The sequence below is a fragment of the Bufo bufo genome, chromosome 4 (assembly GCF_905171765.1).
Source record: "Bufo bufo chromosome 4, aBufBuf1.1, whole genome shotgun sequence".
NCBI lineage: Eukaryota > Metazoa > Chordata > Amphibia > Anura > Bufonidae > Bufo > Bufo bufo.
In genome coordinates this window covers 566,771,786-566,793,326 of record NC_053392.1, presented here as the reverse complement: position 1 = coordinate 566,793,326, position 21,541 = coordinate 566,771,786, and the positions used below count along the sequence as shown (strand labels likewise).

At 45.2% G+C, this 21,541-nt stretch overlaps 1 protein-coding gene across 1 annotated transcript; it reads left to right on the top strand.

Moving 5' to 3' along the window:
* Positions 1 to 1,181: 1,181 nt before the first annotated feature.
* Positions 1,182 to 12,983, top strand: EPCAM (epithelial cell adhesion molecule). Its single transcript, XM_040430307.1, has 9 exons — positions 1,182 to 1,559; positions 5,178 to 5,288; positions 6,781 to 7,027; positions 7,342 to 7,404; positions 7,513 to 7,576; positions 9,438 to 9,539; positions 9,645 to 9,842; positions 10,147 to 10,188; positions 12,472 to 12,983. Exons 1-9 carry the CDS (start codon positions 1,484 to 1,486, stop codon positions 12,511 to 12,513), a joined length of 945 nt encoding a protein of 314 aa, XP_040286241.1. The 5' UTR covers positions 1,182 to 1,483; the 3' UTR covers positions 12,514 to 12,983.
* The last annotated feature ends 8,558 nt before the right edge of the window (positions 12,984 to 21,541 follow it).

Sequence of the window (21,541 nt, the reverse complement as noted above, 5' to 3'; positions counted from 1 at the left end):
GGCATAACATTTTCAATAAATGGTTCCGCAAAAACGGAACGGATACGGAAGCATTTCTGTATGTGTTCTGTTTTTTTTGCGGACCCATTGACTTGAATGGAGCCACGGAACGTGATTTGCGGGCAATAATAGGACATGTTCTATCTTTCAACGGAATGGAAAAATGGAAATACGGAAACGGAATGCATACGGAGTACATTCAGGTTTTTTTTGCGGAACCATTGAAATGAATGCGTTCCGTATACGGAACCAAAAAAAGGCCCGTAAGGCTCCATTCACACGTCCGCAAATGGGTCCGCATCCGTTCCGCAATTTTGCGGAATGGGTGCGGACCCATTCATTTTCTATGGGGACGGAATGGATGTGGACAGCACACAGTGTGCTGTCAGCATCCGCATTTGCGGAGCGCGGCCCCGATGTTCAGCTCCGCAAAAGATAGAACATGTCCTATTCTTGTCCACAGCTTGCAGACAAGAATAGGCATTTCTATAGGGGTGTCGGGCGGGTGTGTTGGGGATCCGCAACACACCACGGACATGTGAATGGAGCCTAAACGGGGGGAAGGGGGGGAACGGTTGTGTGAAAGAGGCCTAAAACAGCATTTTTTTACTTTTTTTTTTTTACTAAAAACAGGTGCAAACACTATAATAAATGTTCCCATTGATCTGGTTAAATATAAAGTACAAAGATATAAAAGGTGTGTGTATATCTATCATCATATATATATATTTACATGAGATTTTGTCACTTTCTCTTGCAGCGGTTTTCATAATCACAATTTTTTATTTTTTTTTAAATGTAAACCATTTACAAAAAAAAAAAATGGTAAGAAGGTGACCATATTTATTCCTCTGATGTGAGACTTCAGGAGTATCTAGAAGACATAGTTACAGGGACCTTTGCAGCACTTGGACTGGTTATTTGCTCATTCCCCACAGTGATGTAGAGGTGAGTAATAAGTTTCAGCAGTCTGTGGGGAGAACCTAGAGACGGTTTCATTCTGAGGTGGGAGGATCATGAGCTCATAGTGTGTCCTGGTGAGGCAGAGGACTTCCCACCTTCCTGCTCCAGGTGAGTCACCACTCCTAGTTTCATCCAGGTGACCCGTGACGTCACTGCACCCATCTATATAACTCACTCACCTGCAGGAGGACCTGAGGTTTGCTCTCTGATCACTTTGGGCACCAGATCGCTCTTGGCTCCTGGGTCTTATAATTGGATCCCAGAGTCTGAACTTCCTCAAGCACTGAAGATCTTGTCTGTGAGCCCAGAGTACTGGTTTCGGTGGGGGAGGGGTTTGCTGAAGAGTATCCAGGTGTAACCAGAGCAAGTTTCGTCCTTGTGATTCTGGGAGGGACCTGTCCAACCGGTCTGACCTGGTATAAGGAGGAGGGGGTAGGAAGTGACTGAGGTGAAGACTTGAACTAACTCGGGGGGGAATCAGACCTTAAAGGAAGTTCTCAAATCAGAGGTGTCCAGCAAGATGAAGGCTTCTGCTGTGCTGAGCCTTGGAGTTGCCCTGTTCTGCTGTATACTTTTCTCCCAGGCACAGGATCCAGGTGAGTCTCTTCTGCAAGTTCTCCAGCATCTAGAGGCTCTTTCTTTGGGTTTTAATAGTCTAGTTCTTGGCTCTGAAGCCCCTTCTTTGTGGTGGGCTCAGGGATAGACAATGTATCCAGCTTGATTTCCTTTAGAACATTGGACCTGATACAATGTAGCAAGTGAGATTCCAATGATCTGGAAACCAGCCCCAGCCTAGAGGACCCCATTAGCATGTAGGACAAGTCTGATGGGTGTTGTAGTGCCCTTATATCTGAGGATGGATTGTTTTTCTAACCAGCATTGCACTAAATAGTTGTATGATTGACTGTATCCTTGTATCATTTACCAGCCTTCAATACAATGGCTAACTAATTCAGCCAGAGGGTAGCAGGTGGCTCTGCCCAAACTATGGGGGAAAAAGGTAGTCTGTGCTTTTGCTATTTGTGGCTTTAACTACAACTCCCAGCCTGCCCTGCTGTTGGGAGTTTGTTTTCCAGCATCTGATGGCCTAAAGACTCTAAACCATTGCTATGGCTTGTCTTTTGTTGCACTTACTGGTTTGCCGCCTTACACACTGGTCCTAGCAAACCTCAAAGGGGCAGTTTGTGTTTTCCCTGAGTGTGTGTAGGCTTCATGTTCACCCTGGCTGTATAATCAATGATAAGACATGCCAGATAAGGACGTGTGTGAGACTGGTTTATCTGCAGGCGGCTGCTGATAAAGATACTGGGTGTGGTGCCTTAGCTCTTCCATTGTCTGGATGGTATTTAATAGTATAGGTATGCATTATTGAGGGCATCTTCCCGCTCAGGTCTCGGTGCATGAGGTGCCGCTCCCATACAATATGGCGCTGGGTTGTGCTCCCTGAGGGGGGAGGAGGAGGGCCTGGTGGCCTTCTTCTCTCCCTGCCTACACCTGTGTGACGTCCCAGGGAGTGGCTGGAGTATCGTGGAGACTTGTCTTTTGTTATGACTCCTGTGGGGGTGGGGGGCTCAGGTGATGCTTTCCCTGTGACTGGTGCCTGCATAGAGATGGGGTGTGTATATATAATGCACTACCTGTACAATATAGGTGCTGCCCTAAATAGGTCCATATTTTGGGATGTATTTTTATTCGTTTTTGTTCCCTACATCTGAAGATGGTGCAAGAGTCACCTATTAAGGAACTAGTCACAAAACCGATGACACTGGCGTGCAGTTTTCACTTTGCACAAATGCGCCTAATGCCCCCTACTATGTATATATGTTAAAATCATATGATGTAAAGGGTCACATTTTGTGGATAGAGTAGTTTTAACCATAAGTAGGGATGAGTTAACTTGTGTTTTCAAGTTATCTAAGACTTCAATGATGGATTCTGCTACCACGGACCATTTATGGTCCGTGGTAGCAGAATCCATAACCGAATTCTTAGGTGACCCAAACCTTGTGTTTTCAAGTTATCTAAGACTTCAATGATGGATTCTGCTACCACGGACCATTTATGGTCCGTGGTAGCAGAATCCATAACCGAATTCTTAGGTGACCCAAACCTTGTGTTTTCAAGTTCGCTCAACACTAACCATAAGCAATGAGCCAACCTATGCAGTAGGGCTGTACAGACTGTCATTTATATCCAGTCTAATAATCTGGCAGATATGGCCGTTCTTATAGTAGTTGTGCATGTGCACCGTGCCATCCAGGTTGGTGCACCCTTAATCTCTAGTTTGGGGTCCTACTACTATTTGTGTAAGCCTTCTTTCACACTTGCGACAGCAGGGTCTGGCAGGCTGTTCTGGAGGGCTAATGCTAGCGCACCGTGCCATCAGAAGTTCGCTCCGGCCCCATTCACTATAAATGGAGGCCTGGCTGCATTATGACAAACCTGCTGAGAGGCGGCCGGCCAAAAACTACAGCACACTGCGGTTTTTGTCCAGCCACCTCTCTGCTTGTTTGCCGTGCTATGGCTGACATCCAGCCTGCCCCCATTAAAGTGAATGGGGCCGGAGCTGACTTGCGATGGCACGGTGGGCAAGCATTAGCACAGATCCGGCAGGCTGTTCCCCCGCTGGAGCAGCCTGCTGCCGCAAGTGTGAAAGTAGCCTAACCAGGATAGTAAAGACCATAGATGGAGATATCAACTGATACGAAGTGATTTCTGTCAGTGGTCGGTGGCTTCTCCATGGACAGTGGGATTCATCTTGTGATCGGTGGCATTGGGATCAGCTTGTGGGGGTGTATCCCTTTTATGCTGTGGCTTTCGGACTGCAGGGTTTCAGTCTTTTTGGACTGACTGTAGCGTCTAGGTTATTTCTACGTTGGTTGAGGTTTACATGTTAAAGGGATGGTTGGCTTGTTGGGGGTCATTGTTTGGTTCCCATTTCAGTGTTTGTTCGGTGAGGGTGCTGGCACTCGGTGCAGGTCTGACATGCATTCAGGATGCCGTTTTCAATTTAGCAGCCTCATTAAACCCTGGTGTTTTGCATAGGGGGAAGGGATTTAATTTCAGCTATTTACACTAAAAAACAGCATTCCCAAAAGCATGTCAGAACTGCACACTGATTGTGAGCAAAACCAGGTACAGTTGGCCGGTATGTACCGTCATTACACTGACTGACTAGACTGTCGGATTACTAGCTCCGCTACTGATCCCTGCCGATATGATGATGATGATCTATCCTGGGCATAGGTCATTAATGGTACTGCACAACCCTTTAAGGCTGGCTATACACATTCAGAAGCCGTATAGTCATACAGGTTTGGATCAGCTAAGCATGTATGTGTGAATGGGGGACAAAAGACACCCCTGATTGGGGACGTATCTCCTGGGAGGACAAAAGGATCAGGTGAGAAAATTCAGTTCACCTGATCCTTATCTCCCCTGACAGTCGGTCAGGACTCATGCACACGGCCGTGACCCGTATTGCAGCCTGCAAACAGCGGGCCCTGGCTGTGTACACCCCGCATCACGGAGGTGGACCTATTCACTTGAATGGGTCCGCAATCCGGAAGGTTGGTGTGGAACGGAGGCACGGAAGCAGTAGGGTTTCTGTTCGTGTTTCTGCCCCGCAAAAAAAGTAATGCATGCACTACTATTTTGTGGGACGGACCCATTCAAGTTGAATGGCTCTGGATCCGTCACAGAAATTGCGGTCCCCAATTCACGCAACAGCCGACCATCGGCTGTGTGCATGAGGCCTTAAAGGAATGTTGGGAGCTTCCCATACACATCAGACTTGTCCAGACCCTCTGTTCTCATGGAGTTCAGCCAACAATACGCTAATTTGTGTGGGTTTTATTTGGTGCGTTTAAAACGTTATGATAAGGTCTAGGCTCGGATTGAGTAAGTTTTCATTCCTTGCCATTTTCAACAGATCTGCTTGCTAAATGAATAAGTTATAGATAAATGACTTGTATTGGTCACATGCTGCCCACAAGAGCTTCATTAATGTAAGACATCGGTAGGAGGCTTCTGAACTTGTGCTACTTCCTAATATACCTTGCTTCTTCAGTTCAGTAGACCGCTGACTGTGAGCAGTGCTTTGCAGTTGGTGTATAAGCACCTGTACCTGATAAACCTTGAAGATGGCAAGGAACTAATATATATATTATATAAAATTGGTTCACTTTAGGATGATGCATTCCTTTCCTCTACAGGCTGCAAATGCAACACACTTTTTGATGGCAAATGTGACGCTGCTGGTGGCCAACCCTGCTCGTGCACCATTCAGATAGGTCCAGATGTAAAGGAGGCGAACTGCAATAAATGTAAGTCTTGTGCCTTATATATAAGCTAAAGCGGCAAACCTTGCAGAGCACATTTTATTATTTATAGGTGTAAGTAGTGTTATAATAATAGACCTATTTCTGTAGGTGACCTATGTTTAAAGATCTGGATTGGGGGCTGTTGATACATTGTATCCTACCCAAAGTATGTCTGGAAGGCTAGAAGTCTATACAGATTGTCAGTGGTGTACATAGAGAAGTAAGGGCCCCATGGCAAGGATCAAACCAGGCCCCCCACACATACCAAATTTTCACCCCCAGTTGAAGAGTGGATGATCCTAACTGGGCCCCTTCTTGCCCTGGGCCCCATAGCAGTCGCATGGTCTGCCGCTATGGTAGTTGCGCCCCTGCAGATTGTCATCATGCTTTCTTTACACGAACACAAACCGGTATAACCTTAAACTACGGAGTCTGGGGATTAAAATGAACCTTTTGGGGTTTTTTGTCTCAATCTTTTAGCCCCAATATTTGAGTTTTAGCACTTATGAAGTCAGAACTTTTTTAGTCATTTGCAGTCAGTCACAGCAACCCTCTGGTTCAAGAAAATTCATATTAAATGGAGGAATGAACGGCACACTGACCTGGTGACCTCCTCTTCTTCATCAGATCACCAATTCCCAGACTCCTCTTCCAACATCTAAGATGGCCGCACCGCTTCTCAGACTACCTGATGCACACTGTGTATCTGGCAGTCCAAGGCGCTTCCTTTGGATTGGCTAGCACTGCTCACATGAGTGCCGAGTCTGACCAATCCAAGAGCATGTATGCATCATGTAGTCTGAGAAATGAATGACAGAAGAGGAGCCCAGGAATATACAGATCTGCAGCTGAAAAGAGGATTGCTTTAAAATGGTTTTCTGGGAAAAGATACATGCTTACCAACAGTTGGTAAAATCGGGGCATATATGACCCACCCAGAATCGCCCATTAGTGGGTGGGGTTTGAATTAGCCCAGGACTGTGCAAATTTGCCCGCACTGTCTCTGAAAATCATGGACAGTCCCAGCAAATTCGAGACAGTTGGCAGCTATGAAGATATTGAAGACCTATCCTCAAGGTGGGTCATCAATATCAGATCTGTGGGGGTCTGACTCCCAGGATCCCCACAGATCAGCTGTTAGAAGAGGCCAAGGCGCTCCATGAGTGCTACTGCCTCTTCCTAGGCCAGTGACGTGACCATGCATCGGTCACGTGGCCTAGTTGCAGTTCGGTCCCATTCAAGTCAATGAGGCTGAGCTGCATTACCAAGCGGAGCTGCTTTGCAGTGTGTGGCGCTGGGCTTGGTAAGCTGCCAGGAGGCCATAGCGCTCACCAGAGCTCCGGTGAGTGCAGCAGCTTCCTGAAACAGCTGATCAATGGGACTCCTGCAAATGTGAGGGACATCTGTCCTGAGAATAGACCATAATTATCTTTTTCAGGATGCCCCCTTTAAGCAAAGAATTAAAATGCCAACTTACGATGTATGCATTTTGCAGTGATTCCAAAATGTTTTTTAATGAAGAAAGAGAGCATTGGCACTAAAGCTGGAAGAAGACCGAAACCTGCAGGTGCCCTCATTGACAACGATGGCCTCTACAATCCTGACTGTGAAGAAAATGGTACCTTTAAAGCAAGGCAGTGCAATGGTACACAGAGCTGCTGGTGTGTTAACTCCGCTGGTGTTAGACGAACCGAAAAAGGAGACAAGGAGACAAAGACTTGTGCGGAGCTTGTTAGGACTTAGTAAGTATCATCCCTTTGTGGTACAACTCCTGGCGCATGCCATCACTAATGGAGACTGGTTAAACCAACGTGCTATACTTGGCATGGTTATCATACAAGTCTTGGCACCTCTTAGTTTTACTGGGTAGATATGTTGCCAGTCCACTAGGCATATGCACAGTGATGAGTGTGTGTCCCCCCTCCATACACCCCCCCCCCCCCCCCCAAAAAAAAAAAATTATGCTTGGCTTAAGTTTTCTTCCTCTCTACTATTAATCACAATAGCAGTTGTGCTAACTTTAACATAAATATATATATTTTTTATTTTTTTACAGCTGGGTAATTGTTCAAATGAAGCGTAATAACACTGATAGTGTGCCCAATGAACAAGTGGCAGCGTAAGTTGTTGTTTTTTTTGTTTTTTTTTTATGTTCAGCTCCACACTATAAAAAGGTGTGTGAACATGTTTCAATGATATTCAAACTTTATTTCGTTCTTTGTAACAGGGCACTGAGAAACCTGATTATAACTCGGTATAATCTGTCTAATAACTACATCAAAAATATTGAGGTAAGATGTTTGCTATTGACACTTTGTTGTCGTTTATGTTTAGAAGTGTCCATACACTAACTTGACCAAACCCACCATTTGCTCTCCTCCTCCATTTACTCGGTATTTGATACCAGTAGGAGAAGTAGCCTGTACATGGCAGATCAGTGTGTGGTGAGGGAGGAAAGCATCCAAGTCTTTGGATCATGCAGGGTTGAGTCCACAGTAGACTCTGCAGAAGGGAGAAATTGTAAACTTCTTAGCATCCTTGTCAGCGCAAGGGAGAAGAGATTCCCTGATGAGCAGTAGACATCGGTATGGAAATGAAAAGGTTGTCCCACAAGTCAATATTGCGCATTTGTAAGACCTTGCAAAACAGAACAATCTTCAATTAAAATTTATGTACCTGTTTTTAGATATTGCTGTTACACATTTCATAGTACTCGCTGCTGATTTGATTGCCTCTCTGAACATCCACCTAAAGTGTTGGTCCCAGTGGTCACACATGCTGAGTAGCTCGATCTACCTTTTGTATACAGTTGGAGTAATTACTGCTGTTGTGCAGGCCAGCCAATAAGAATAGGTAGCCTAGAAGCTACCAGCTTCTAACTGCTCTAGACACTTTGGAGGGTCATCATTAACTATGACCTCCTATGCCAGAAATTGGCATATAAATTGCAAAACCTGTGATTTGTGACTTAAAGGGGTTGTCTGACTTCAGCAAATGGCATTTAACATGTAGAAAAAAGTAATACAAGCCACTTACTAATGTATTGTGATTGTCCATATTGCCTCCTTTGCTGGCTGGCTTCATTTTTCCATCACACTATACACTGCTCATTTCCATTGTTACAACCACATGGCAATCCATCACTGGTGGTTGTGCTTGCACTCTATAGTAAAAAAAAAAAGTTTTCTGTAGTGGGCAAGCATGGCCACTGTTGCTGGATGGCTGGGTGGTTGTAACCATGGAAACAGTGTATGATGTGATGGAAAAATTAATGAAACCAGAAAAGGAAGCAATATGGATAATACGTTAGGAAGTGGCTTGTATTACCTTCCTCTACATATTAAATGCTATTTGCTAAAGTGAGATACCCCCTTTAAGTTGTACATTGCATTTCTTTGTTAGATCATGCAGCACGTTAATTGAACTCTTTGAAGTCTTTCTAGAATGAGTACTAGTGAAGGCAGTAGCATTCTAGACACACAGAACCAGCATGTATTAGGGTGCATTCACAGTGCTGTGTTCTCTTCTTCTGATCTGTCAGAAGAGTGGAAAGTCTTATTTTTTTTTTTTTTATGTTCGGATGGATCAGAGGAACAGAAAACAAAACTTATGTGAATGCACCATTATTGGAAGGGACACATTCACTTAGGCTTCTTTCACACGAACGTCTGTGCGCTCCGTGGCCGTATTGCGGACTGCATTTGTGGGTCCGCAATACATGGGCACCGTTCCGTGTGCATTCCGCATCACGGATGTGGACCCTTTCACTTCAATGGGTCTGGAGATACGGAAGCACTACGGAGTACTTCCGTTCCGCAAAAAGATAGGACATGTCCTATCTTTTTTGCGGAACAGCTGGATCGCAGACCCATTAAAGTGAATGGGTCCGTGATCCGCTGCCCCACGGTGGGTGTTCGTGCATTGCGGGGCGCAGCACGGCCACGGGGCGCACACATTCGTGTGAAAAAGGCCTTAAGCAAAACCAGAAGCATGTTGCAAACTGGATATTGGGTAGACTAGAAATAAATGGAGATTTATAACAAGATATTCCAGATTACTTTTCATGTCAAATGTGTCCATAGTCTTTGGCTTTAAATGATTTGTAAGCCAATGTGAACCTACATTACAAGTCCAACTATTTATTTTCTACAGTTTGAGGAGTCTTACATCTACATTGACTTGATGCAAAATGCTACAGAGAAAGGGAAAGATGACGTTGACATCATAGATGTTGGCTACTACATGGAAAAAGATGTAAGTGTCCTGATATTTGGTATTACTGTTGTTGGTGCAGTATTAAACTATCCCTGGGTTTGTGGCATGATCTATGATATAACATTACTCCGCTCTCATATGCAGATCAAGGGAGACAGCCTCATGCACGCTGACAATAAGTTTCAGATCCTCATCAATGGCAAGAACTTCTTGGTTCAGGAGCCCCTTATCATGTACATAGATGAGAAGCCTCATGAACTGTCTATGAAACGCCTGACTGCCGGTGTGATTGCTGTCATCGTCGTGGTGGTTATCGCTATTCTTGCTGGAATAGTGGTCTTGGTGAGTATTGCCTACTAATGGAGTCGTGGAGTGCAATGGTATATGATTGTCCCAGAATCCTCTGTAGCATGCACATTTGTGGAATGCTGAGTGAGGACCATCCAATATCTCAACCTTGACATTAGAGAACGGATTGTCTCTATGGGGTGATGGTCTTGGAAATGAAGTCTACCATGCTGCATTTATATTGGATAACTCTCTTGCTGGTCCTTATGTGAATGATTGACGTGACTGTGTATATATGTGTATTTATATATAATTAGTTTATAATTTCACTTTTATTCTATTTTTTTTTTTTTAACAGATCATTACACGAAGAAAGAGGGGCAAATATGAAAAGGCTGAGGTAAGATATAGATGCTATATCTATAAACGCCCCATAATCTTTTCCAGAGACGATTGATGCACTGACAAAGCAGGTTGAGGGTGTAAGCTAAGAATTCACATGATGATGATTAGGTCTTTAGCTTGGTCATTGAGGTGGGGGTTAGAATGGACCTACCTCATGCCTTGAGCTCCACTGTGACTTGGTGCAGCTTTGAGCTACAGCCATAGTCTACAGCAGGGATGCTCAACCAGCTGTTGGAAAACTACAACTTCCACCATTCCTTGCTGTAGGCTCTCTGGGCATGCTGGGAGTTTTTTTAGTTTTGCAACAGCTGAAGGACCCCATGTTGGGCACCCCTAGTCTACAGGAGTAATATGATTTATGTGCGGTTTGGTGCACAATCTGAGTGCATCGCGTTCACTCGAAACCAAGTTCAGGGGTTTTATTGCCCCTAGAAATGGTACCACTTTTGTGTTTGGCTGGTTTTTGCAGCTTGGCCCTATGTATTGCATGGGGCTAATCGCATGTCCAGCCTACAGTCCCTTCCCATCCACCGTGCATCAGAATAGTCCTGTGAACCACTGTACAATTATTTGCCTGTTCAGTCACTTGCAGGATGTTGGCTGTATAATTGCTGGAACAGATTCCACAGTTTAACCCTTTTTAGATGCTGTGGTCACTATCGACCATGGCATCAAGTGATTTTTATATAGTCTGTAGTCACTAAGCCCACAGTGCCTCTTCAGATTGACTGACTGCTGAGGGTGCCAATGGGAAGCATTGACAGGAGGGTTCCTAACAATGGCTCCCCAAGTATACCCTGTACAAGAGCCTATTTTGCAGACCATATGCGGGACCATTCATTTCAATTAATCCGCATTAAAAAAACGGAAGTTACTGTGTGCATTCTGTTTCCGTATTTCTGTTCCGCCAAAAAATAAAACCATGTTCTATTGTCCGCATTACGGACAAGGATAGTACTGTTAGGGGCCAGCTGTTCAGTTCCACAAAATATGGAATGCACACAGATGTCGTCCGTATTTTTTGCGGCCTGCAAAATGCATACGGTTATGTGCATGAGCCCCTAGGCTGTATTAAGAATCTGTCCCAGCCCAACCATGGGTCCTTTGACCAGAACTTGCAGCAGCATGAGGACACTGGCGTACCACCCATAGCGGCAGACCATGCAGTTGCTATGGGGCCCAGGGAGGCTGATCTGCCCTGCCCCCTGCCCTGCCCCCTTTCCAATTGAAGTACGTCTCCCTTCTTCCTTGGCCCTGCAGCCAGCTCCCAAATCCTTTTGTCTGCTGCTGCTTCCCCTGCCTAGTATCACTACAGCAGCAGAGCACGGTGTGTGAGAGGGGGCCTGGCAAGGTGCTTCACGGCTCTATCCTCCTGACCACTGGCCTGCAAGGTAGTACAAACTCCATGAGCTGGAGGGACATAAGCAGTAGACTGCCCCCTCTAGATGACTGTTCTCTAATCTCTTATGCAGAGGGGGAGGGAGACTTGCTAGGGTGCTGACGGCTGGGAGGGAGACTTGCTAGGGTGCTGACTGCTGGTTAAACCTGTGTTATGTAGGTGTAGCAGGGAGTTGGTGGTTGTGCTGGTGTGTGGAAGAAAAAAATAATTATATTTTTATTACACACAGACCGGTTCACAGCTTATTCATCTCACAGCAGCTTCCCATAGACTTCAAACCCCCCATAGACATATGCTTGAAATTCTGAAGGGGGTTCAGTCCCTGCCCCTCATTGCCTTATTACTATTTCTAATAGGGCAATGAGGGGCAGGGACTGGATTGCCCTCAGAATTTGAAGTATAGGTCTATGTATTCTTAGTGTTGAGCGGACTTGTGTTTTGAAGTTTGGGTTATCTAAGAATTCCGTTACCACCGACCATAACTTATTAGCGGAATCCGTAACAGAATTCTTAGATAACCCGAACCTTGTACACCGAACTTGAAAACACAAGTCCCTCATCCCTAATTGTGAGTTCAGGTCCTGAAACCCACCTAGAATTCGCACCCCATAATCTGGATGCCTGATTCTGGTTTAGAGCAGCATGTAATAGGCTGCCAATCGGTGTATTACTGATGCGCATAACAAAAATGCAGTACTAAGTATTGCAGAGTACTATGGATGTGATCGGAGGATTGCAGGGTCAAGAGAGCCTGATTAGAAGCATGGAGGCTCTACATACAATTGGAAGGGAGTTGTATATTTCTCCTCTGCATTGGTTACTCTGACTAGATGTGGTGTTGTGACTTCTAACATCCTGTAATTTTTTTTTTGTTGGCAGATGAAGGAGATGAATGAAATGCAGAGAGAACTGAACTCCTAAATGAGTGACGAGACTGGGGGAAAAGGCTGCAAAGTGACTGTTGGTGTTAAATCCTAATGTTCTTGATCCATCTTGAAGTTGTATGATCTGTGTGGCTGGAGCCATGTCCTCTCAGCATATTGTGATTTATGTTTTTATAGATATTTATCTTGGCGACTTACACACAAAACCTTATACCTGACGTTTTTTTTTTTTTTTTTTTTAAATTTTGTAGATCTTTAAATGCCCCTGAAATTGGGAGCATTTTGGATGAACTCAGGTTAATTATCAAGCCCCTTGCTGGGGCTGTTCCAGGCCAGGTTTTTGTAGAAAGGAAGGGGGTGGGGGGGTTTAATTTTTTATTTTTTTTCTCCTGGAAACCAAATAAACTTTTATGTAAATATCCTATTTTGAAGAGTGACCTTTTTTAAAAAAAGAGAAAATTTGTAAACTGTAGATTTAATAAACGCTGAAAATACTGGTTTACTTTGCGATTTGCCTCTGATCTTATTAGGCCTCATGCACACTGCGGTGTCCGTTTGGGTAAGCAAAAAAAAATAAATGAAAATACAGATGGCTTCTGTGTACATTCCATATTGCCACGCCAATTCTTGTCTGCAAATATGGACAGGGATAGGACATGTTTTATAATGGCCACACAGATCTACAAGAAATGCAGATGTGTGCATGACTCCATAGAAATGAATGGGTCTGTGTGCTATCTGTTGAAGGGGTTGTCTGCTTTATTCATATCTGACCTATCCTCAGGATAGGTCATAAATCTCAGATCGGAGGGGGTCTGAGACCCAGCACCTCCGCTGATCAGCTGTATATAGAGAAGGTAGCACTTATATGAGCACTGACTTCTCTGCTCCATTTACCTGCTCACTGCAGTGGTGTGCTTACTATTATTTTTTTTATGCAGTTGTATAGCGGCACTATATTCCGCAGTGCTTTACAGACATTAGCATCACGCTGTCCCCAATGGGCTCACAATCTAAGTTCCCCATCAGTATGTATTTGGAGTGTACTGAGGAAACCGGAGAACCCAGAGGAAACCCACACAAACACATGGAGAACATACAAACTCCATGCAGATGTCAGATTTGAACCTAGGACACCAGCACTGCAAGGACCCAGTGCTAACCACTGAGCCACCGTGCTGCCCCATTCACTTCTATGGGATGGTTCTGTCCCAAGTGAAGACTACAGGCCAGTCCCATAGAAGTGAATGGGGACACTATACTTGTAAGCTCACCACTGCAATTGCTGCGGCGAGCAGGTAAATGGAGCAGAGAAGGCAGGGCTTGTATGAGCTGATCAGCGGGGTCCTTGGTGTCAGAACCCCGCTGATCTGATATTGATAGGTCATTAATATAAATAAAGCGGGTAACCCTTTAAGGACCCTGCCATTTTTCACCTTAAAGGGACACTGACAGGCCCTATAAACATATTTAGTTATTCCTATGCAGTCATAGATCTATTAAAGTGTATTCCAATGATATAGAGTACCCCCTGTCTGCATTGTAAACCATGTAAAAACAACTTTATATTGATCTGTCAATCACATTTCTTTATGCCTAAGGGGTGTTTTTTTCTCCTACCTTCTTGCCCAGCCGCGCCTCAACTGTCGCTTCCTAGCGCCGCCCAGCTCATTATTATTCACTGCGCTGGGCGGGTCTTACATTCCCCGATCCTGTCAGTTGCCACGCATGCCCGATAGATACTTATGGGCATCGGCCTCAATCGGACCATCTGCGAATATTGTACTTCATGACAGTGGTAAAATAGAGTCAAAATATTTTATTTATAAATAAAAATAATTACCGCAAATTTCAATTTCTATACTTTTATACATTAATATATAGTAATGCCTCCAAAAATAGTTATTACATTCCCCATATGTCTACTTCATGTTTGGATCATTTTGAAAATTACCTTTCTTGTTTTGGGACGTTAGAACGTTTAGAAGCAAATCTTAAAATTTTTCAGAATTTCCAAAACCCACTTTTTAAGGACCAGTTCAGGTCTGAAGTCACTTTGTGAAGCTTACATAATAGAAACCACCCATAATTGGCCCTATTTAAGAAACTAGACCCCTCAAGGTATTCAAAACTGATTTTACAAACTTTGGTAACCCTTTAGGTGTTCCACAAGAATTAAAGGAAAATGTAGATTAGTGGTATACGAGTCCCTATCAGATTGGAACAGTTTCAATAGAGTCCAGGAGAAATGGGACTACTTAAAAGTGGCACTATTGAAGGCAACAGAAAATTGCATTAGGCTTGTCAGTAAAAGCAAAAAAGGAAGAGACCACTGTGGTACTCAGCAGAAGTGGCCAAAATCATTAAAAACAAAAATAGCATTTAGTAATTTATAAAAAAAAAAGGATGACAGGCAAATTTATAAGATTAGGCAGAGGCCAAATAAGTTATAAGAGCTTCTAAAGCACAGGCAGAAGAGAAATTGGCTCAGTCAGTGAAAAAAGGCGATAAGACATTCCTCAGATACTTGAACGAAAAAAGGAAACTAAAACAAGGAATTACCAAATTAAAAACAAGGAATTACCAAATTAAAAACGGAAGGAAGCTATATGGAAGAAAAAGCTAGCTGACTGCCTCAATGAATACTTCTGTTCAGTTTTTTACAAAGGAAAAGGACCTCAGTTAGGAAGGAAGACTAATGAATCTTTTGATGCATGTGTCTTTACAGAGGAAGAGGTTCTAAGTCAGCTATCTAAAATGAATACAAATAAGTCACGGGCCTGATGGGATACACCCAAAGCTATTTAAAAGAGCTTAGCGGTGAACTAGCAAAACCATTAACAGATTTATTTAACCAATCACTGGCAACAGGAGTCGTCCCAGAAGATTGGAAATTGGCAAATGTTGTGCCCATTCACAAGAAAGGTGGTAGGGAGGAATCGGGCAACTATAGGCCAGTAAGCCTGACATAAATAGTGGGGAAATTAATGGAAACCATACTTAAGGAGAGGATTGTGGAACAAAGATTAAAAACAGCATGGGTGCAGTAGACATCGCTTATCTGGACTTTAGCAAGGCTTTTGATACTGTCCCACATAGAAGGCTTATCAATAAATTGCAGTCTTTGTGCGTGGACTCCCATATTGTTGAATGGATTAGGCAGTGGCTGAGGGACAGACAGAGGGTTGTAGTCAATGGAGTATATTCAGACCATGGTCTTGTTACCAGTGGGGTACCTCAGGGATCTGTTCTGGCGCCCATATTGTTTAATATCTTTATCAGCGAAATTGCAGAAGGCCTCTGGTAAGGTGTGTCTTTTTGCTGATGACACAAAGATTTGTAACAGGGTTGATGTTCCTGGAGGGATACACCAAATGGAAAAGGATTTAGGAAAACTAGAGGAATGGTCAAAAATCTGGCAACTAAAATTGAATGTTGATAAGTGCAAGATAATGCACCTGGGGCGTAAAAACCAAAGAGCAGAATATAAAATCATTGATGCAGTCCTAACCTCAGTATCTGAGGAAAGGGATTTAGGGGTCATTATTTCAGAAGACTTAAAAGGTAGACAGACAATGTCATAGAGCAGCAGGAAATGCTAGCAGAATGCTTGGGTGTATAGGGAGAGGAATTACCAGTAGAAAGAGGGAGGTGCTCATGCCGCTCTACAGAGCACTAGTGAGACCTCATTTGGAGTATTGTGCGCAGTACTGGAGACCATATCTCCAGAAAGATATTGATACTTTGGAGAGAGTTCAGAGAAGAGCTACTAAACTGGTACATGGATTGCAGGATAAAACTTACCAGGAAAGATTAAAGGTCCTTAACATGTATAGCTTGGAAGAAAGACGAGACAGAGGGGATATGATAGAAATTTTTAAATACATAAACGGAATCAACAAGGTAAAAGAGGAGAAAATATTTAAAAGAAGAAAAACTGCTACAAGAGGACATCGTTTTAAATTAGCGGGGCAAAGGTTTAAAAGTAATATCAGGAAGTATTACTTGGTAGTGGATGCATGGAATAGCCTTCCTGCTGAAGTGGTAGCTGCAAATACAGTGAAGGAGTTTAAGCATGCATGGGAAAGGCATAAGGCCATCCTTCATATAAGATAGGGCCAGGGGCTATTCATAGTATTCAGTATATTGGGCAGACTAGATGGGCCAAATGCTTCTTATCTGCCGACACATTCTGTGTTTCTATAACAAATCACGGAAAAAAGATACAGAACATCCTGCATGATATGACAGTAAATATGCGGATGTACATGGCTACATTTATAAAGTCACAGAAAATAATGCACTATAGTAATAGATGCAAACCTAACATATGGACTAAGCCCTCACTCCAATGATAAAATCTGAGACTCTTAGCTAATACATTTTGATCAAAACATATCTGTGCCCACCTAAAATGTAGATGAAATTTCAGAATTTCACTTTTTTGGCAGATTTTCCATTTTAATCTATTTTTTTTCCCCCCAGTAACAAAGTAAGGGTTAACAGCCAAACAAAACAATATTTATTGCCCTGATTCTGTAGTTTACAGAAACACCCCATATGTGGTCGTAAATAGAGTTGAGCGAACACCTGGATGTTCGGGTTCGAGAAGTTCGGCCGAACTTCCCGGAAATGTTCGGGTTCGGGATCCGAACCCGATCCGAACTTCGTCCCGAACCCGAACCCCATTGAAGTCAATGGGGACCCGAACTTTTGGGCACTAAAAAGGCTGTAAAACAGCCCAGGAAAGAGCTAGAGGACTGCAAAAGGCAGCAACATGTAGGTAAATCCCCTGCAAACAAATGTGGATAGGGAAATGAATTAAAATTAAAATTAAAAAAATAAAAATGAACCAATATCAATTGGACAGAGGTCCCATAGCAGAGAATCTGGCATCACGTCAGCAGAGAATCAGTCTCTTCATGCCATAGCAAAGAATCTGGCTTCATGTCAGCAGAGAATCAGTCTCTTCATGCCATAGCAGAGAATCTGGCTTCATGTCAGCGCAGAATCAGTCTTCATGTCATAGCAGAGAATCAGGCTTCACGTCACCCACCACTGGAACAGGCCACTGTCACACATTTAGGCCCCGGCACCCAGACAGAGGAGAGCGGTCCCGTAACAGAGAATCTGGCCTTATGTCAGCGCAGAATCTGTATTCATGTCATAGCAGAGAATCAGGCTTCATGTCACCCACCACTGGAACAGGCCACTGTCACACATTTAGGCCCCGGCACCCAGACAGAGGAGAGCGGTCCCGTAACAGAGAATCTGGCCTTATGTCAGCGCAGAATCTGTCTTCATGTCATAGCAGAGAATCAGGCTTCACGTCACCCACCACTGGAACAGGCCACTGTCACACATTTAGGCCCAGGCAGAGGAGAGAGGTCCCGTAACAGAGAATCTGGCCTTATGTCAGCGCAGAATCTGTATTCATGTCATAGCAGAGAATCAGGCTTCACGTCACCCGCCACTGTCACACATTTAGGCCCAGGCACCCAGGCAGAGGAGAGAGGTCCCGTAACAGAGAATCTGGCCTTATGTCAGCGCAGAATCTGTATTCATGTCATAGCAGAGAATCAGGCTTCACGTCACCCACCAATGGAACAGGCCACTGTCACACATTTAGGCCCCGGCACCCAGACAGAGGAGAGCGGTCCCGTAACAGAGAATCTGGCCTTATGTCAGCGCAGAATCTGTCTTCATGTCATAGCAGAGAATCAGGCTTCACGTCACCCACCACTGGAACAGGCCACTGTCACACATTTAGGCCCAGGCACCCAGGCAGAGGAGAGAGGTCCCGTAACAGAGAATCTGGCCTTATGTCAGCGCAGAATCTGTATTCATGTCATAGCAGAGAATCAGGCTTCACGTCACCCACCACTGGAACAGGCCACTGTCACACATTTAGGCCCAGGCACCCAGGCAGAGGAGAGAGGTCCCGTAACAGAGAATCTGGCCTTATGTCAGCGCAGAATCTGTATTCATGTCATAGCAGAGAATCAGGCTTCACGTCACCCACCACTGGAACAGGCCACTGTCACACATTTAGACCCAGGCAGAGGAGAGAGGTCCCGTAACAGAGAATCTGGCCTTATGTCAGCGCAGAATCTGTATTCATGTCATAGCAGAGAATCAGGCTTCACGTCACCCACCACTGGAACAGGCCACTGTCACACATTTAGGCCCCGGCACCCAGACAGAGGAGAGCGGTCCCGTAACAGACAATCTGGCCTTATGTCAGCGCAGAATCTGTCTTCATGTCATAGCAGAGAATCAGGCTTCACGTCACCCACCACTGGAACAGGCCACTGTCACACATTTAGGCCCAGGCAGAGGAGAGAGGTCCCGTAACAGAGAATCTGGCCTTATGTCAGCGCAGAATCTGTATTCATGTCATAGCAGAGAATCAGGCTTCACGTCACCCACCACTGGAACAGGCCACTGTCACACATTTAGGCCCAGGCACCCAGGCAGAGGAGAGAGGTCCCGTAACAGAGAATCTGGCCTTATGTCAGCGCAGAATCTGTATTCATGTCATAGCAGAGAATCAGGCTTCACGTCACCCACCACTGGAACAGGCCACTGTCACACATTTAGGCCCCGGCACCCAGACAGAGGAGAGCGGTCCCGTAACAGAGAATCTGGCCTTATGTCAGCGCAGAATCTGTCTTCATGTCATAGCAGAGAATCAGGCTTCACGTCACCCACCACTGGAACAGGCCACTGTCACACATTTAGGCCCAGGCACCCAGGCAGAGGAGAGAGGTCCCGTAACAGAGAATCTGGCCTTATGTCAGCGCAGAATCTGTATTCATGTCATAGCAGAGAATCAGGCTTCACGTCACCCACCACTGGAACAGGCCACTGTCACACATTTAGGCCCAGGCACCCAGGCAGAGGAGAGAGGTCCCGTAACAGAGAATCTGGCCTTATGTCAGCGCAGAATCTGTATTCATGTCATAGCAGAGAATCAGGCTTCACGTCACCCACCACTGGAACAGGCCACTGTCACACATTTAGGCCCCGGCACCCAGACAGAGGAGAGAGGTCCCGTAACAGAGAATCTGGCCTTATGTCAGCGCAGAATCTGTCTTCATGTCATAGCAGAGAATCAGGCTTCACGTCACCCACCACTGGAACAGGCCACTGTCACACATTTAGGCCCAGGCACCCAGGCAGAGGAGAGAGGTCCCGTAACAGAGAATCTGGCCTTATGTCAGCGCAGAATCTGTATTCATGTCATAGCAGAGAATCAGGCTTCACGTCACCCACCACTGGAACAGGCCACTGTCACACATTTAGGCCCAGGCACCCAGGCAGAGGAGAGAGGTCCCGTAACAGAGAATCTGGCCTTATGTCAGCGCAGAATCTGTATTCATGTCATAGCAGAGAATCAGGCTTCACGTCACCCACCACTGGAACAGGCCACTGTCACACATTTAGGCCCCGGCACCCAGACAGAGGAGAGCGGTCCCGTAACAGAGAATCTGGCCTTATGTCAGCGCAGAATCTGTCTTCATGTCATAGCAGAGAATCAGGCTTCACGTCTGCGGTACGCCAGACCTGCAGGGTAATGCGATTGTGAGGTCACGGTCAATGGCAAGCGAGGGTCACTCACAGTTATATATGGAAACCCCTGGGCAGGCATACAGCAGTGAAGGAGAGGCTGGCACAAAAGTCCTCTGGGGCACACTCTGTATTTAGGGACCAAGCCTGATGTTGGTTGAGGTGCCCTGGATGTTGCAGGTGTTTTATGTGCCTGGGGCAAGGTCCCTTTAAGGTTCGTGACGCCAGTGACGGTAACGGTGGCACACCGGTGGAAGGTCTTAATAAGCAAGGAACACAGATGGCAGGGTGAACCAAACTTTGCTTTACTGTAGTATATTCCACTTTGTACAGTTAGATGGCAACTCAGTTCCACATGTCAAGTACACTTCACAAGCAGGTTACACAATGATGGCAGGTATATGGTGGTTAGGCAAGATACACAGAGGGTAAACATCCACATGCGCAGAATCAGGCTGTACAGACTCCTCGGAGATTAGTGTACACTGTCCCTTTCGGACTCCTGTCTGGCTTTAATCCCAAGGCCCAGATACCTTATTGTAGGCTTTTATCCTTGGTAACTAGTCCTCCTTAGGTGCTCATTCTTGCTCCATACCTCTATTCTCTCTGCCCTTCAGCTTGCTTGTATCAGCTGGACCTGTGGGCTCTGCTTGACTTGGTGGGAACTACAGGGTTTCTCCCAGGAGGCAACCTCTTCCCCTGGGTTAGATCTTCTGAGCTAACCATGGCTCTCTGGATCAGGAGGTAGACTAGGATCCCTCTACTAGTCTCCTGGTGGCAACTAGAAGCCTGGACTGTCTAGTTGCATGTCAGGAGAAGGCCCTGACTGGTGCCTTCCAGCTTGTCTTTGCAGACTCCTGACTTTCAACAACCCTTCCCTGTCTGGGGCCTGAACACTTATACTCGGGGTACTCTAGCTCCCTCTAGCGTCTGGGATGACTAACTACAGGGACTAGGCCTGATAATGCCTATAACAGGGAAACATTACACAATACAAAAACAATACTTTAAAATTTACATAAAATATACACAATTGGAAATAACACTTCTGTCCCTAGTGAAGAGAAGTCACGCACACCCCAATTGACCCTCGTGTAGTGCCCACGCTTAGTCCGTGAGGCCACTACATACCCCCACGCTTTAACGTTGCACGACCTCGGCGCAACATGGAGGGGCCCTGCCCAGCTGGATACTGCACCTGAAAAAGAGACCAAAAAGCAAAGCAGGAAACACATCTACATTTGCAGAAGCATAATATATGCACATATCAGGCAGTTCCAACTGGCTTAGGAACAAGTTCGGTGAAAAGGGGCGTCGTTCTCTTCTCTCAGGATCGTATGAGGGAACAGGGGCGCTGGCCTGGCACAGCGTACATTATGACCAGGATAGTCCATATGTGCAATTGTCCTTAAGAGAAGAGCAGAACACAATAAAACAATTTAAAAGTTCTTGGAGGCTCAAAGAACAATTATGAGTCCGTACCCAGGTTCCTTTCT

What these genes read in the sequence shown, in the direction of transcription:
- EPCAM (XM_040430307.1), top strand. Translation starts at nt 1,484, where the DNA reads ATGAAGGCTTCTGCTGTGCTGAGCCTTGGAGTTGCCCTGTTCTGCTGT. An exon ending in ACTACATCAAAAATATTGAG is followed by an intron (nt 7,577 to 9,437) that starts GTAAGATGTTTG and finishes TATTTTCTACAG; the next exon opens with TTTGAGGAGTCTTACATCTA. An exon ending in GCTACTACATGGAAAAAGAT is followed by an intron (nt 9,540 to 9,644) that starts GTAAGTGTCCTG and finishes TCTCATATGCAG; the next exon opens with ATCAAGGGAGACAGCCTCAT.